The following is a 15,064-nucleotide window of genomic DNA, read 5'->3' as shown; positions in this document are numbered from 1 at the left end:
TATAAGCCTTTGTCCTTATAGCCATAGATAAGTGTAGTCCTCACCCCTTATTAAAAAAAAAAAAAAGCAAAATACAAAACAAACAACCAAAAAAACCTTCTCTTTGTAACAGATGGAGACCATTACAGATAACCACAACCAAAACAAAATGCATGGCTGTAGAGCCAGTCCCAGTGGATACATCTACCACACAGATCCTTTTACTCAGGGAGTTTGCTAGGAGCTTGTGTCTCCTAGAAATGTCAAAAGCTACACTCAGAAAGCCTCACCAACACGATTGCTCAAATGTGAGCTGAACAAGGAAGACACCAAGGCACACGCCAGAGAGGACATAGTGTTTTGTTTTTAATCATTACATAATGTTTTTTTATCTTTTTGTTGTTGTTGTTAATTACCCCTTCTCTTCATTAGCTGGTAAAGTCTTGATGTATTTCAAGTGCCTTTTTTTTTTAAGACATTTTATTTACGTGTATGTGTATATATCTAATGAGTTTGTGTGCACCTTTGAAGAGGGTGTCAGGTCATCCAGAACTGGAGTTAGAGGCAGTTGTGAGAGGCTTGATGTGGGGGTTGGGAGCTTCAAGAACAGTTACTACTGTTAACTGCTGAACTATCTCTCCAGACCTCACAATATTTCTAAAGATTAGAACAGTGTGTGGAACGTGTTAGTGTCTTAATAAGTGTTATTGAGATTACCCTCCTCCCAGTATACACTTGGACTTTGAATAATGATTCCCTGGCATTATACAAAAAATTATATATACCTTATATTCCCTCCCAGTTATACAAAGAATATATTATATCCTGCCCTTAATCCTTAATATAAGAAACACAGATTTAAGGTTTACTTTTGTATTTGTTCAGGTACAATGAGAGTAGGTCAGGGTCCTATAGTTTGTGAGGTTCAGTGAATAGGTGCAGAGTTAAAGAGTGTAGCAATGAAGGACTTGATGAAAACCCCATTGCCTTCTCCAACTGTTCAAATGAATACTTAATTGGTGGTAATCAATGTTGTTGATTGTAAGTAATCAAAATGGCTTTCAGAATGTATCAAGGTACAGAGCTACTCTTTCAAGGCACACACACAGGTAAAGTGCCTGATATTCTCTTTGAAGAGGCGCAATGGAACCTGTTCTCAGCCTACCAGCACCAACTCCTGTCCCCTGCATCTCTAAACAGTGTCCCAAGGACTAACCACAGCTATACAGAAAAAAGTTTTGTGATTGCAAATCTTAGACTAAGTCCTTCATTTGGTCTAAGCCACAGCCTAGGGAGTTGACCTGACTTATCCAAAGTCTTAAAATTAAGGCCTGTAAAAGGGCCAAAGTCTCTGAACTCTAGCCCAGTGTGTTTCACTCTGTCACTCCTGTTCCTGGACAGTGAGGCTGAAAGACCTCCCGCAAGGGGACCCTCACCCAAGTCTGGACCTGCACGCCCCAAGGACACACGAGAGACCTTCTTGATGCAATTGCAGAGGAGGTTTAATGACGAGGGCCCCCAGGCCGGAACATATCTCACACAGGAGATAGAGGTTCCGGCCCAGAAGCCAGAAAATTTGAGATATTTATGGGTAGGGGTTGGGGGGAGTGGGAAAATTTGGCACGATTACATATGATTGGATATTTCAAACATCAGCAACTTGCAGAAGTAGCTACGTGTGAGTTGGCAGGATAACTAGTTATTTTTGACCATGAAACCTTGGACTTCTCAGAAAGGGGGAGAGAAAAGTAAACACCAGATGGCCCACTACTCACTTGGGCTTGTTTGGACTTGTCTGGGCACATCTTAGCATGCCTTTTCATTTGGGTCACCCTGCCCCTGCAGGGGCTTAATATTTTTATTATGACTATATTTAACAAATTGTTGGTGGTCTTTGCTGACCATGAATTTTTGTTATTGTTACAATGCTGCTTTCAAATTTTGTTCTCACATTCCCTACTCCTTTTGTTTGAAATAACTTTAATCTTAAAGTTAAAGATCAGTATCTTCTATCTTGTCTCTTATAATCTCATCTCTTTTTCTTAATACCATTAATTGAACAATATCTATTTTAGTTCTAACAAAAGCTAGAAATCTATTTATGACACATGGGCCTAAAACCAAAAATAAAAAAATAATTATCAAGGGACCAGCCACAGCAGAGAGCAGTGTTGTCATCTAAGGAGAGTGGGTGAACCAGGACTCAAACTGACCTTGTTGAGTCCTTCTTTCTTTCTGTCTTTTATCTAACTTTTCTCTAAGTCTCTGCATTGAGTCTCGGACTACCCCAGTGTGATCAGCATAAAAACAACAATCTTCTTTGAGGGCTGCATACAGTCCTCCATCTTTAAGAAACAGCAAGTCTAATTTTCTTCTGTTCTGTAGAACAATCTCTGAGAGGGAAATACTGATTGTTCTAAGGCTCTCAAATCTATATCAATGGCAGCTCTTAGCTATTGGAAATAACGGGGTGTCTGTATTAGTGTAGCAGTACCTGTTCTCACACCTGCAGCCACTCCAAGTCCCAGTATGATAGCTAGGGTCAAGGAAATAGGCTCTCTGCAGAAGTGTCTAGAGTGTATCTCAAACTCACATTCAAAAGTGCCTTCAGGATGGTAGTAAACCTGGGAGACTAGCTAGACAAGTACTCAATAATCTTTGACCTCATCAAAGACAGAAGTAGATATATAAAGGGTTAATCTTGAACTGCAAACTCACCATTTATCAATCTTAGGAACTAAGTATCTGTTATCAGGGCTCCTTGGGCTCTATTCTATTGACCAGGGGTCTCAAAACATTTCCTTTTCTTTGAAACACACTTTCAAAGTTGTCCTCTGGCTTTTACATATACATATAATCACACATATATAAAGAGAAATTGTAAAAGGAACAAATCTATATAACTCTGAATTCACATTTCGATCTCACTCTTGGAATCACAAGTTGTCATTTAACCTTGGGTGTACACGCTAAGTCCCACCCTCCAAGGCAGCATTTTTCCTGTGCCTCTGGGGTGGTCTCAGGAGTCAAGGCCTGCAGTTCTTTAGCCTTGTAGAATAGCAGAAGACATGGAGCTAAAGAGTAGGGGGTTGTTCAGGCATCTGGATCTTTTCCAGTTGGCATCAGTCACAGGTGGTGATGGTGAACTTCAAGGAGGTCAAATGATCAACAGCTCCAGGAACAGTCTCTTAGTAGCCTGAAAAATCATTTCTCACACAAAATGGACATTCTGGGTATGGAATAAGGATAAGGGAACACTCTAGCCAGCGCCAGTTCCCAGGGGGAACTTAGTTTTAGGGTTCTGTATATTCTCTCTACCTGTCCTGAACTTTGGAGACAGTATAAACAGTGGAGCTTCTAATTAGTCTCTAATATTTCTGACAATTCCTGACTTATCTTAGAAACAAAAGCAAGTCTGTTATCTGATCTAATTATCTCAAACACTTGAAAACCCCGGGAAAACTTTTATTCTAGGCTGTTCTCTTCTAGGTATTTTCTTATTCACTCTGAGTCTCATAAGCCTTTACTTGCTGGCATATCCTACACTATCTTATTATTTCTTTAGCCCAAAACCTGAAGTCTATTATACGCTTTAAATCTCTTAGCTGCTTGGTTGTACTCATATCTTAAGAGTCCATCTGTGCATTTAGCCTGGTAAATCCTTTGCTTTCTGGGGAGTATAGTTCTCCCTTCTTGTGTGCACCATTGTCTCTTTTCCTCTAGATAGTAGTTGGCAAGATGGCTAGCAATCTGAGTTTTTTTTTCTTATTCTGTTTTTAAGTGGGGGCCATCTCTTAGGCCCACAATTGGAACAGGCTCCCGTATCAAGCCACTTGATCTGTCCAATTATTACCTCAGGCCACTGAGTCTCCTCCCTTTTGGTGTCCTGGGCAACGAGTACTCACAGTTTCTGGCTTCATCAGAGTTTCCTCTCTTGGTATATAGTCCTGCAGACATGGGCTGTGGCAAAAGCATACCTGTTGTCCATGCAGATGTTGGTCTTCTTGTCAGCCCCAAGTTCCAAGGTTGTTCTCTGCACTGATGATCTCAGGGGTGGGGAGTCAGCTCAGATGACATTTGTGTCCACCACAGTAGTGCTGGCTTGCCTCTGACCAGCATGGAGAAAACTGCTCCCGTCTGTAAAGCAGGTTACCTCGGCTCCCTGCTGGAGTCAGTAGGAGAAGCCTTTCCTCTACCCGTGAATTCTTGTCAGTTAGTTGCAGCCTGTCTGGGCCCCAATCCTGGGGAGTAAGTCTCAACCCGACAGAGGGTAGGAACAGTCTAGGATGACCATAAATGAATGGGATACCCAGCCCATCTCTTAGTCCACCATTTTTGGGTAGTCCATAAATATATTTTGGCCCATTGGCCTGGAGGAGGACCCTGTCTATCTTAATCGCTGTCTTCACACAGAGCTAATATCTTCACCATTTGGGGTGTTTTTCAAGGCCTGGGATTTCCTGGCCCTGGCTTCTATTTGTTAGGGCCCTCTTGGACCCCGAAGCTGGCTCCTTTACTTGCAATGTGCACACTGGTCTTTTTTTCAAGGGGTTTCTTATCTCCCTTTGATTGGAGTCCCTCTTCTTTGCTTTCTGTAAATTCTTTCCTGTCACCTTTCTTTTTCTTCCTCTTTCTCTAGACTTTCTATCTTCTCCACTCTTTTTCCTCTAGACTTTCACAGCAACTTACAGTAAACATTTTATCTTCTAATCTCTTCTCTATTCCTTTCTTTAGACTTTCCCAGCAACTTATCTCTACTCCTTAACCTTCTCTCACTTGCTATTACCGCCAATAATTTTAATCCTGTCTATGATATCATCTATCTTATCTTTCTTTTCTTTTACTCTTTTCCTTTTTCCCTGATATAGTATAGTATACTTCCTAAACCTTTCAATGACTCATTTTGTAGTCTCTCTAGCCTCTGAAGCCTTGTCTACACTGACAGAATGTTTCTATGAGCTAGTCTAGAAAGGCTGAGGGTAACTTATCTGATCCCTGCTTAACCTCATGTGTCTTTGTGCAACGGGATCTGGCGTGGGCCTTTGGGTGTCCCTTACCTTCTGTAACCCACTGTTGACCACATCCTGATCAATTGATGGGGTCCCCATGTCTGAGGGAACATTCTTTTTCCAGTGTCCTCTCTTGTTCTTCACTCCTGAAGACCAGAACCTATAAGGGTCTTGTGGAAGAAAGGCTCTTATCTTATTTATTACTTTGATCACCTGCAAAAGCAGTAAATAGTCTTTTAGAACTCTGTACAGACTAATGTATTTGTGAGGCTGCATGACTGTTGTTCACATCACACTAGAGACCACAACCTAATTCAGTCTGCAAACAGTACCTTGTCCACAGGTGTAATGTGAGCTCACCTCTGAAGCTCCAAGAGAGAAACCAAATCAGAATGAATAGCCTTATCCACAGTATTTCACAACAAGGACTATTAAGATGACACTTATCTGAATTTAACTTTTAACAAAATAGAAACTTGGGTCATAGTTCTATAAAAACCTTTTAAAGAGTTATTTCTGATTAGAATATTGTTTTAGAAGTGATTCACAGCAAGAACAGGAAAGTAAACATTTTATATCTAACATATGAGCACAAGTCTTTATCACTTTTTCAATTTTATCTTGTCTGAACTCTCATCTTTGAACCAAATCTTAATGAAAATCTCATATAAATATCTCCCATAAATAATGAAATTATCTCAGACAGCAATGGCTAGAAAATCTATCAAAACCGAAGCCTATATGTATTTTTCTGACTCAGGACAGCCTGTAACTTTTTAGTTGTAATTTAAGAAAAAAGCACTCCTTCACTTATTAAACTGGGAAAAACCACTATCAACTTTCTTATTACAGAAGCCAAAAAACTGCTGGCCCCCTTCCAAGGGCTGCTTATGAAAACAGTAAATTCTTTTCAAGGTTCTTTCAGCTAGTGTCCTTCTCCTGGCCACAGAGCAGGGCGAATTATCAGTTTTTCTTGTGTAAATTAAGACTGCCTCACAAGTAAGTTTTAAACTAAAATTAAGTAAGCAGTTTTAACCAGTTCTTTTCTCTCTTTTTAAAAAATAATTATAACTCTCAGGTGAATAATCTTGCTGAGGCTGTTTTATCCAGCATGGCTCAAGGAAGATGTCATTCTCCTCCGCCAGGTTTTTTTTTTTTTTTTTTTTTTTTTTTTTTTTTTTTTTTTTTTATCACCGGGGCTCTACCTATCTTCGTAGGCAGCAGGTGGAAAGCTGCCAATTTGTTACAGCAGCGACCTTGGGGTCCCCTGCACAGCCACACACACCCAATTAGGTAGCTGTTGCACCCTACCTCCTCCGTAGCCTCCGCTAACAGCAGAGAAACAGAATTTTCTTGGCTACAAGCTGTGGGACAGGACCTGCCTGTCTCACTGCTCTGCAGCAGCACTCACCAGCTGCTCCATCTCTTTTTCTGCCGGTGGTCATGTTATCTCTTTTTAACTCAGGATGTTTAACTCAGGATGTTTTACACAGTAGTTTCAGTCCAGAAGAAAAGAAAAGAAATGACGATCGTCAGTCAGAGTTCAAGAACATATAAAACAAATAACACAGGTAGCTCACCCCTGCCACGGGTGGCATAAACAACACTTAACCACATTTGGTCGCAACCCCAGATGGAAAAGGATTCCACATCTTCTCCCCGTGTAGGAGCACTCCGTCTCCTGAAACCTGATGGTCAGATCCCCTGACCTTCTGGAAGGACTCGAACCTTCCCCCTAAAATCCAACGGTCAGATCCCCTGACCTTCCAGCTGGGGAAAGGACTCGAACCTTCCCCCAGCTCTTCTAGGGCGTCCCCCAGGGTTGCAGCCTGCGGCCTGATCCGCATGTCAGCTACCGCTGGTCACTAAGTCCTGACGGCCTGTAGTGACGGCTGCCCAAAACCGAAACCATGGCACAGACACAGAAACCAAAACACAGAGACAAAGACAGCAGCAGAAACCAAAACACAGAGACAAAGACAGCAGCGCTGCACTCAGATACACTCCACTCATACAGACCTACCTCCAAGGGGTTGTCGTGAGTCCTGGGGTCATGCAATTCCCGGCCCATGCACCAAATGTAAGACCCCCGCAAGGGGACCCTCACCCAAGTCCGGACCTGCACGCCCCAAGGACACACGAGAGACCTTCTTGATGCAATTGCAGAGGAGGTTTAATGATGAGGGCCCCCGGGCCGGAACATATCTCACGCAGGAGATAGAGGTTCCGGCCCAGAAGCCAGGAAATTTGAGATATTTATGGGTAGGGGTTGGGGGGAGTGGGAAAATTTGGCACGCTTACATATGATTGGATATTTCAAACATCAGCAACTTGCAGAAGTAGCTACGTGTGAGTTGGCAGGATAACTGGTTATTTTTGACCATGAAACCTTGGACTTCTCAGAAAGGGGGAGAGAAAAGTAAACACCAGATGGCCCACTACTCACTTGGGCTTGTTTGGACTTGTCTGGGCACGTCTTAGCATGCCTTTTCATTTGGGTCACCCTGCCCCTGCACGGGCTTAATATTTTTATTATGACTATATTTAACAAATTGTTGGTGGTCTTTGCTGACCATGAATTTTTGTTATTGTTACAATGCTGCTTTCAAATTTTGTTCTCAGAAGGCTATAGATGCAACAGGAATCTCATGGATAGAGTTTCTATGGGAGAGTAGAGTCAGGGCTTTTGAGATGCTGGTGCCTTGTTTAGTATTCTGCTATTCTATGACTTTGTGGGATAACCTAGCATGTAAAAATCACCTGCAACTGGTAGTTAATGGTAGAAAAAGAAATGAGAATCTATTCAAAGAGTTCTTCTATGAGTCCTTCACCAAGGTGATATGACATCTTAATATCACTGTTGATTGCAAGAAAAGTGATTTAATTTAAATTTTTATGTGTATCGGGGTTTTGCCTGCATTTACGTCTGTGTATCATGTGCACGCCTGGTACTTGTGAAAGCCAGAAGTGAGTATCAGGTCCCCTGTGTAATAGAAACTTTTATTCTCATGAGGTAATTGCCTCAGAGGCTTACTGCCTCTGTTGGCTAATCTCCGCCTGATCCTGGAAGCGGCTAGCCTTCGTACAATGTTATCTAAGCCTAGAATGTTTTCACCCTATAGACTTCCTGCTGAATAAACTCACCCCTTCCTAGCTCTTTCTGAAGTCTTGCTGACCGGCCAACTCAGTTGTTCTGGTTCAAGCTCCTCTCCAGGATAACTGATTCAATCCAGCTTCTCTCTCAGCCTCTCCTGAACTGCACTGCTTGGCCTCATACTAACTTTGGCAATGCGTTCTAATCTTCTGATCCTTCTCATTTTCTGGCTCATTCTATCTTCACCTGTGTCTAGCTTGTTGTCTCTCTGTACAGCTGTCCTGGTAAAACTATCTTCTTCTCTCACTGCCTCTGCACTGCTCTCTTAAGTGGTTACCATTTCCTCTCTCTTCCTGTGAGACTGGACACATGCTATTCTGTCAAATCTTTCTGATTTATCGCTTTGTTTGCCACCCAATTGGACATCATTTTCAAACATGGCTGCTTCCTTCTACAAACTAATTTTACCTTCCTTTTTCAGGATTAAAGGTGTGTACAAAGGGCATATCTGTATTCTAATCAGAGGGATTAAGGGTGTGTAATAAGGTCTGAGCCACACCATACTAGAAACAGTTTTTTTTTCCCCAGTAACTAACACACTCTTGCCATCCACAGTGTGATCAAGTATCTTGCAACACCTCTAGAAATTGAGCCACTATGTGTGTGCTGGAAATCAATCCTGGGTCCTCTGAGAGCAACAAGTAACCTCTGAGCCACCTCTTTAATCATCTCTCTTCATTTAAGGTCAGTGAGCCTGATACCCTGAGTTCAATTATTGGGAACAACATAGTGGCAAGAGAGAACTGACTCCTAAATACTGTTTGCTGACCCCCACAGGTACACTGTGGCATATATCTCCTCTCCAAATAAATAAAGATAATATAGAAATATAAAAGATATAGGCAGTGGAGGTGCATGCCTTTAATCCCAGCACTCGGGAGCCAGGGGCAGGCAGATCTTTGCGTTCAAGGTCATCTTGCTTCTACAGAGTGAGTTCTGGGACAGTCAGGGATACACAGAGAAATCCTGTCTTGAAAAACAAACAACGAACACAAAAAGGAAATATAAAGAATATAATTTATAATATATTTATGAAAAACAAACTATAAATTTGTATTTAATATATAAAAGTAAAATCACTAAAATATTTTGCATTATTAATGCTTTTTAAAAATACGTTTTTCATTTAGAAATTTTATTTTTATTTGTTCTAAAATTAGTGTACAAAATATTAGGTTTCATGATGGTGTTTTGGGGCATATTTTGTTTTTGTTTATACAAAATCTTATATCTAAAAAAGCTGGAAAACCTAGAAGAAAGATAAATTTCTAAGTGCATTTGTCCTATCAAAGTTAAATCTAGAAAATAGAACAATTTAAACAGATCTGTAATAAGCAATGAGGTTGAAACAGTTATTAAAAGTCTTAGAAGTCTCTCTTCAAAAAAAAAAAAAAAAAAACCCAGACCTAGTGCTGAATTCTATGAAATTTTTAAAGAAAATCTAACCAAAACACTTCTCAAAACCTTCCACAAACTACAGCCAGGAGGAACATTACCCAAGTCATTTTTTTTTTTTTTTGAAGGCTGTATTAGCCTGATGTCAAACTCTGAGACATGACTAAGAGAGAAAGGTACAAATCAATTTTCCGGATGAACATGGATGTGAAAATTATCAACCAAATATTTACAAATTGAATCAAAGACATTTTAAGAATTTTTATCAAAATTACTTCGTTGTCCTGAACTCACAGCAACAAGAAGGTCTTATTCACAGGAATCCTAACTTCAATTGACAAAGAACAATGTGGCTCTAATATAAAAATTTGGACCTTTCCTTAATTCTTTTGAGCTTCAATTTTGAGCAGAAGGCCAGTATATGAATGCCTTGTTAGGCTGAACTGGGTGGACCATATGGACCATAATACAGATTATGTCCTTGGATTAACTGGGACATCCTGGCACTTGGCACTGCTGTAGGATTCACTGTATCTTTTAAGATCAACGAGTGACTTTCAAAGTTATGTGTTTGCTAGCAAATATAGTTTAAGAATATATTAATTTGACTTCTAACTACATCCTCTGGTGGATGGACATTGTTTATGCCATATGCAATTGACATATCCCAGGCATCAATGACACTCACATTGAGATCCTGGAAAATATCCTTTAAGGCAAGATATTGGGTGTAACCATGGAAGTCACTAAACCTCTCCACATCGCTGTTCACCTCCCTGGTGTTTTCTGTTTTGAGAACCACCACAGTGTCGGGGCTTCTCAGGAGAAGACGCTGAAGAGCTTTGTGAACATTGAGGGTCCTTCGGATAAAAACATCAATGGGAAAAGGTCTGAAATGCTGGCCCAGAGAAATGACGATGACTGTGTTTTTCTCTCCTCCAGTTCTGTCAATTATCCGTGCAATGTTCTCTATTTCTTTGACTGAGTAGACCAATGACCCAATAAGAGGGTAACCATGCTTTTGCCACTGGATGCTGATTTTCTCATCCAAGTCCACGGCAAGTTGATGTTGCAGTTTCCCAGTCTCGTGCAGGTCCACGGACCTCAGCGCTGACAGCAAACAGGCAATCCCAAAACAAAAGGAGAATACAGTTACGAAGATCAATTAGCCACAAACACAGGAGAAAAGAGCTGGTGTTTAGAGTCCTATAAACGTATCATATCTGACTACGGAATGGTTTTGAGAATTGAAAGTGCTTTATGATGAGGTACTTTGCCCTTCTTCAGTGATGCAGATTGAATTGTATGGGGAATGGCTTTGGCATTTAATTCAGCTTTCCTGGATATGAACAGTTGTGTACATGTTGTGTTGTGTAGGACTTGCTAACTCTGTGCTGACCTTATCTGAGGATAGATAAGGAAGGCTATTGATGCGTGCAAAAAGAATCTAAGCAAAGCTCTGTAATGACTCTAGGAATTTAAGACTGTATTCTATGTTCTTCTGTGGGAACTATGAATGGAATAGCACCAAGTAGCTCATTTACATGCGTGACAGTAACACAATCCCTCATCTGGGATGCCCTTACAAAGCATTTGTCACTGAGAAAAACAAAGTAACGAGGAGCTGACTGTTGACCCCGGGTCATGGTCATGGTCTAACATGTCCCCTCTGCTGGGAATATAATATATTATAACTTAGAGCCCTACCAAGGTCACCTTTCCATTGAGAGGACCAGTTTTTTAAGTATTGGAGACCACAAGATGGGCCTAATATCACGGTCAGTAAGAAGATATAGGCTCAACCTTGCATTCAGTGACAAGAGCCAGGGCCCAGTGACATAGGTGGGTGGAAAGTGAAGGTGGGATATGGCATTCTGGTAAGTCTTGCCTTAGTGAACACAGCACTGAAACTAGGGTTCTTAGAGCAAGAGTGTAGCCACAGTTCTACACTAATGTGATCAGAGTTTCAGTTGCTACAGCTTTCTGGCTACTTTCTATGTGTTAGCATGCCTGGCAGTCTCTTAAATACTCTCTCTATCCATTACTTTATTTCATTCAAAACAAACACTAGGGGTAATGAACATTGTTCTAAGGAATGATAGTAACATTTTGTGAACCATGCCGGTGGTCTGTGTTTAACAACTATGGTAAAGAAGAGGCACTTCCTGTAATTTTTTTCCCCCCTTGAAATGGAAACATAGTTTCTCAAAGAGCCAAGAATAGCTTATTCTGAAACATACTGTTGATTTTGCTTTTGAAGTACTCCATCCACTGGCGGATTGTGGAATCACCCATTAGATGTATGAATTTTCCTCTCAGGCAGTCTTTCATTTTAATTGGAGCCAGACTACAGGAGGCCGGAGTCCATGTGTTTTTCCAGACGTGCCCACTAGGGATTTCAGATAGCATTCCGAGTTTGCATTTCTCCTTCACTGGAACTCTTTCTGCCAAGGAATCAGGAAGATAAGGTTTTCTAAAACACCGGGTCTATTCATCTGTGTTTATTCATTGCTTTCCATCTTTTTCAAAGACCCCTTTGGATAGGTGTATAGTTGGTGGTGACAATAAAAAAGCTTATCAAAATATTTTTATAATGGAGTATTTATTCTCAGTAGAACTTTCCTCTGATGTGTGCCCCCTAATTGATACCTATTAGTGTTTATTATGAAACTACATGGGTCTTTCCTCTCAGAATACAAAAGGCCTTATAAAGTAAAATTTAAGTGTTTGTTAGCCTTGTCATGAGACCAACTTCATCAATTCTTGAATAGGTGGAGAAGCATAAAAATTATCCTACTACCATTTTATCCCACTTGCTTCAGAGATTGTCACATGCTCTCAGTGTCATTATTAAAGTATGCACTTGTTGGGATAAAGGCAGGGATGAACTTGGCTTAGAAATTGTCCCTGTGCATTGATAGTAGCTATGTCCTGGAGAGTAGCCTGGTTATCCAAGAAGGATCATATCTTCAACCACAGTCACTGGGTAATGAAGAGACTGGGGGGTGAGGGGCTAGGATGGTGAAGTGGCAGGTTTGGGGTTACAATTATTCATCACTCCAAAAGGCTAAATTAGTATTTTAATAACTTCTGTCTCTTTTCTTCTGTAAGTCTGTCTCTGTGTGTTTTTGTGACAGGGTCTAATGTAGCCTAGGCTTGCCTTCAACTTGCTATGTAGCCAAGGATGAACTTGATGCTTCATCTTCCTGCCTTTACTTCCAGAATCTGACAGTCACGGGTGTGTGTTTATGTGGTGCTGGGGGCCCAGCCTTGGGCTTTGTGCATGCTGGGAAAGCACTGAGTCCTGTGATCAGAAACACACTTTCCTTCAATGGAAAGGTTTTCAGTGGAAAACTGTCTTAGCAATTAGCAAGCTTTTCATGGTGAACCTAGAGAGACAAAGATACTGCTGCCTGAAGTCACGTTAGGTGGGATGTGTGAGCTGCTCAGAGTAAAAACACAATGCAAGAAGAAGTAGTAGATACACATGCGCAAGTTCTTCTTTGTGACAAAAAAAGTCTTCAAACACTGAGAGAATTGTGTAGGTTGGTATTAGGATGGTGGTAGATGTCACATTGGAGACATCTTAAGTGACATCCCTAGGGAGAATGTGAAGAGGGTAGGGGAGGATAAGGAACTAGGTAAAGGCTTAGGAGAGAGTTTCACCCTCTGGAGGTTCCAGTGTTAGATGGGCAGGTGACCTTTGACCCGATGAGTAGATTGCTGACAAGTATGGCAGCTAAAGCACCTACCTAAGGTTCTAGTGATCACACCCATTCGTTCACTTATGGACTTTGTGTCTTGGCCTGCCTCACAGGAACTGAGACAGTGACCAAGTCCAACAGAAAGGGAAGGACCTTTAAATGGGTCCAGTGTTAATCATCACCCACCAGCACAGAACCACTTACTGTTGCATTTGGAGACACTAATCACATTGGATTTCCCCATAATCTCCACACCTATATTTGACCTTAAAGAGACAAATACAGAAATTAATCTACAGTGGCTCAACTTAAGCAAAGTTCCAGATCCCAGATTGGCTAGTCCTTCTGTGAGTTCTCAGTGATAATCCAATTTTCCCATCTAGAATTTCAGGCCACTTAGTAAGTTTCCATGTATTCATTTCTTAGTCCATAGGAGAAAGGGACCCTGAATATGTGTGCAAAGTAGTATATGGAGATACAGAATGTGTTAGAACACACACACACATACACACTTCTCACCTTTTCATTTTCACTCAACCCATGTTTTGGGGTTCATCGATAAGGATTACCTATCCTAAAAGTCTGAGGACTCCTGGAGAATGAACGCTAACTCCAAATGAATTCCTTGGTCCCTTCTTAAAGGGCTCTTTTTATAGAGTCCTAAGTTAACAAGCTTGGAATACACTCCCTGCAGGCTATATTACCACTTCTCCCTTGGTAATGTGAAATGATACTTATTTACCTTTCAAAGAGGCTCCTTTCTTGTTGGCTAAGATAGGAAACTTCCGTGTTCTTTGAATGCATGTGGGTGAGGGCTGCACAGGGCACATTTGGAGGCTTTATGCAGTAGAAAGCTTCTTGGTCCTGGGCATCCAGATACTGGCACAGCTCGACACTTGAATTTAGAACCAGGGCACATTCGGTATGGACATGAGAAGCACCACTGACAAACTGGCCTGAGAAGATGATTCTGTCGTAGCCCTGTTTCCTGGCTCTCCAGAGAGCTGACACCCCTTCACTGGGGTGCATGAGCAGGATAGACAGGGAGACCGGGCCCTCCCAGAACAGAGTGAAGCTGACGAGGTAGGTACCATTGTTGAAGTCTGTCACCTTTCCAGAAGCGCCTGCCTTCAGGGCTGGGGAGGACATCCTGGCTCTCAGGAAGTCCCCACCATACCCCTTCCTGTTTCTTAGATGGTCTCTAGCCTCTACCAGGATGTCCAACTGGTCCCCCACACAGTATGTATCTCGTGGGTTGAGGATGGTGGCTGTGCTGTGTGCAGCGCTTGTGGTGGTGTTGAGGTGGGTGAAGGGTCTGGGAGGGATCTGTCGATCTAGCTTCTCCAGAATCTCCCTGATTATCAGTTCTGTCTCTTTGGGTGAAACTGGTGGGTTCAGAGGCACTGCAGGGCATGAGGACTTCGTGACCATGTTCCAGCGACTGAAGGACACAGGGAACTTGAAAGTAGTCCATAGCTGAAAGGGCAGGAAATAGAATAGAAAACAAAGAGAAAAGTTGCTATTTAATGCAACAAGTTTTGGTAGATTAACTTTTGCTTTTGTTTTGTTTTTTTTTTTTGAGACAGGGTTTCTCTGTGTAGCCCTGGCTGTCCTGGAACTCACTCTGTAGACCAGGCTGGCCTCGAACTCAGAAATCGGCCTGCCTTTGCCTCCCAAGTGCTGGGATTAAAGGCATGTGCCACCACTGCCCAGCTAACTTTTGTCTTTTAATAGACCACTGAAAGGTATAGAAATCATATACCTGATATTTTGTGGTCATATATATTACTCTGCTTTCCAATGACTTATTTTGGAAAACCCAT

The 15,064-nt window shown here is 41.6% G+C and overlaps 1 protein-coding gene across 8 annotated transcripts in view; it reads right to left on the bottom strand.

Annotated features, from left to right (window-relative positions):
• Positions 1-1,469: 1,469 nt before the first annotated feature.
• The window catches only part of Nxpe4 (neurexophilin and PC-esterase domain family member 4), a 247,174-nt gene continuing 233,579 nt past the window's right edge, over positions 1,470-15,064 (bottom strand). For 4 of the 8 annotated variants that reach the window (XM_076925056.1, XM_076925057.1, XM_076925058.1 and 1 more), the window contains 4 exons: positions 13,984-14,717; positions 13,446-13,507; positions 11,778-11,981; positions 1,470-10,647 (listed from right to left, as the gene is read on the bottom strand). In XM_076925056.1, coding sequence (XP_076781171.1) covers positions 10,112-10,647; positions 11,778-11,981; positions 13,446-13,507; positions 13,984-14,717 — 1,536 coding nt within the window. In that variant the 3' untranslated portion in view covers positions 1,470-10,111. The remainder of the gene's footprint in view (positions 10,648-11,777; positions 11,982-13,445; positions 13,508-13,983; positions 14,718-15,064) is intronic. The other 4 variants (XR_013107553.1, XR_013107551.1, XR_013107550.1 and 1 more) reach the window with 4 other exon arrangements.

The sequence above is a fragment of the Arvicanthis niloticus genome, chromosome 26 (assembly GCF_011762505.2).
Source record: "Arvicanthis niloticus isolate mArvNil1 chromosome 26, mArvNil1.pat.X, whole genome shotgun sequence".
Taxonomy (NCBI): domain Eukaryota; kingdom Metazoa; phylum Chordata; class Mammalia; order Rodentia; family Muridae; genus Arvicanthis; species Arvicanthis niloticus.
The sequence above is the reverse complement of the archived record's forward strand: the minus strand, read 5'-3'. Positions and strand labels throughout refer to the sequence as shown.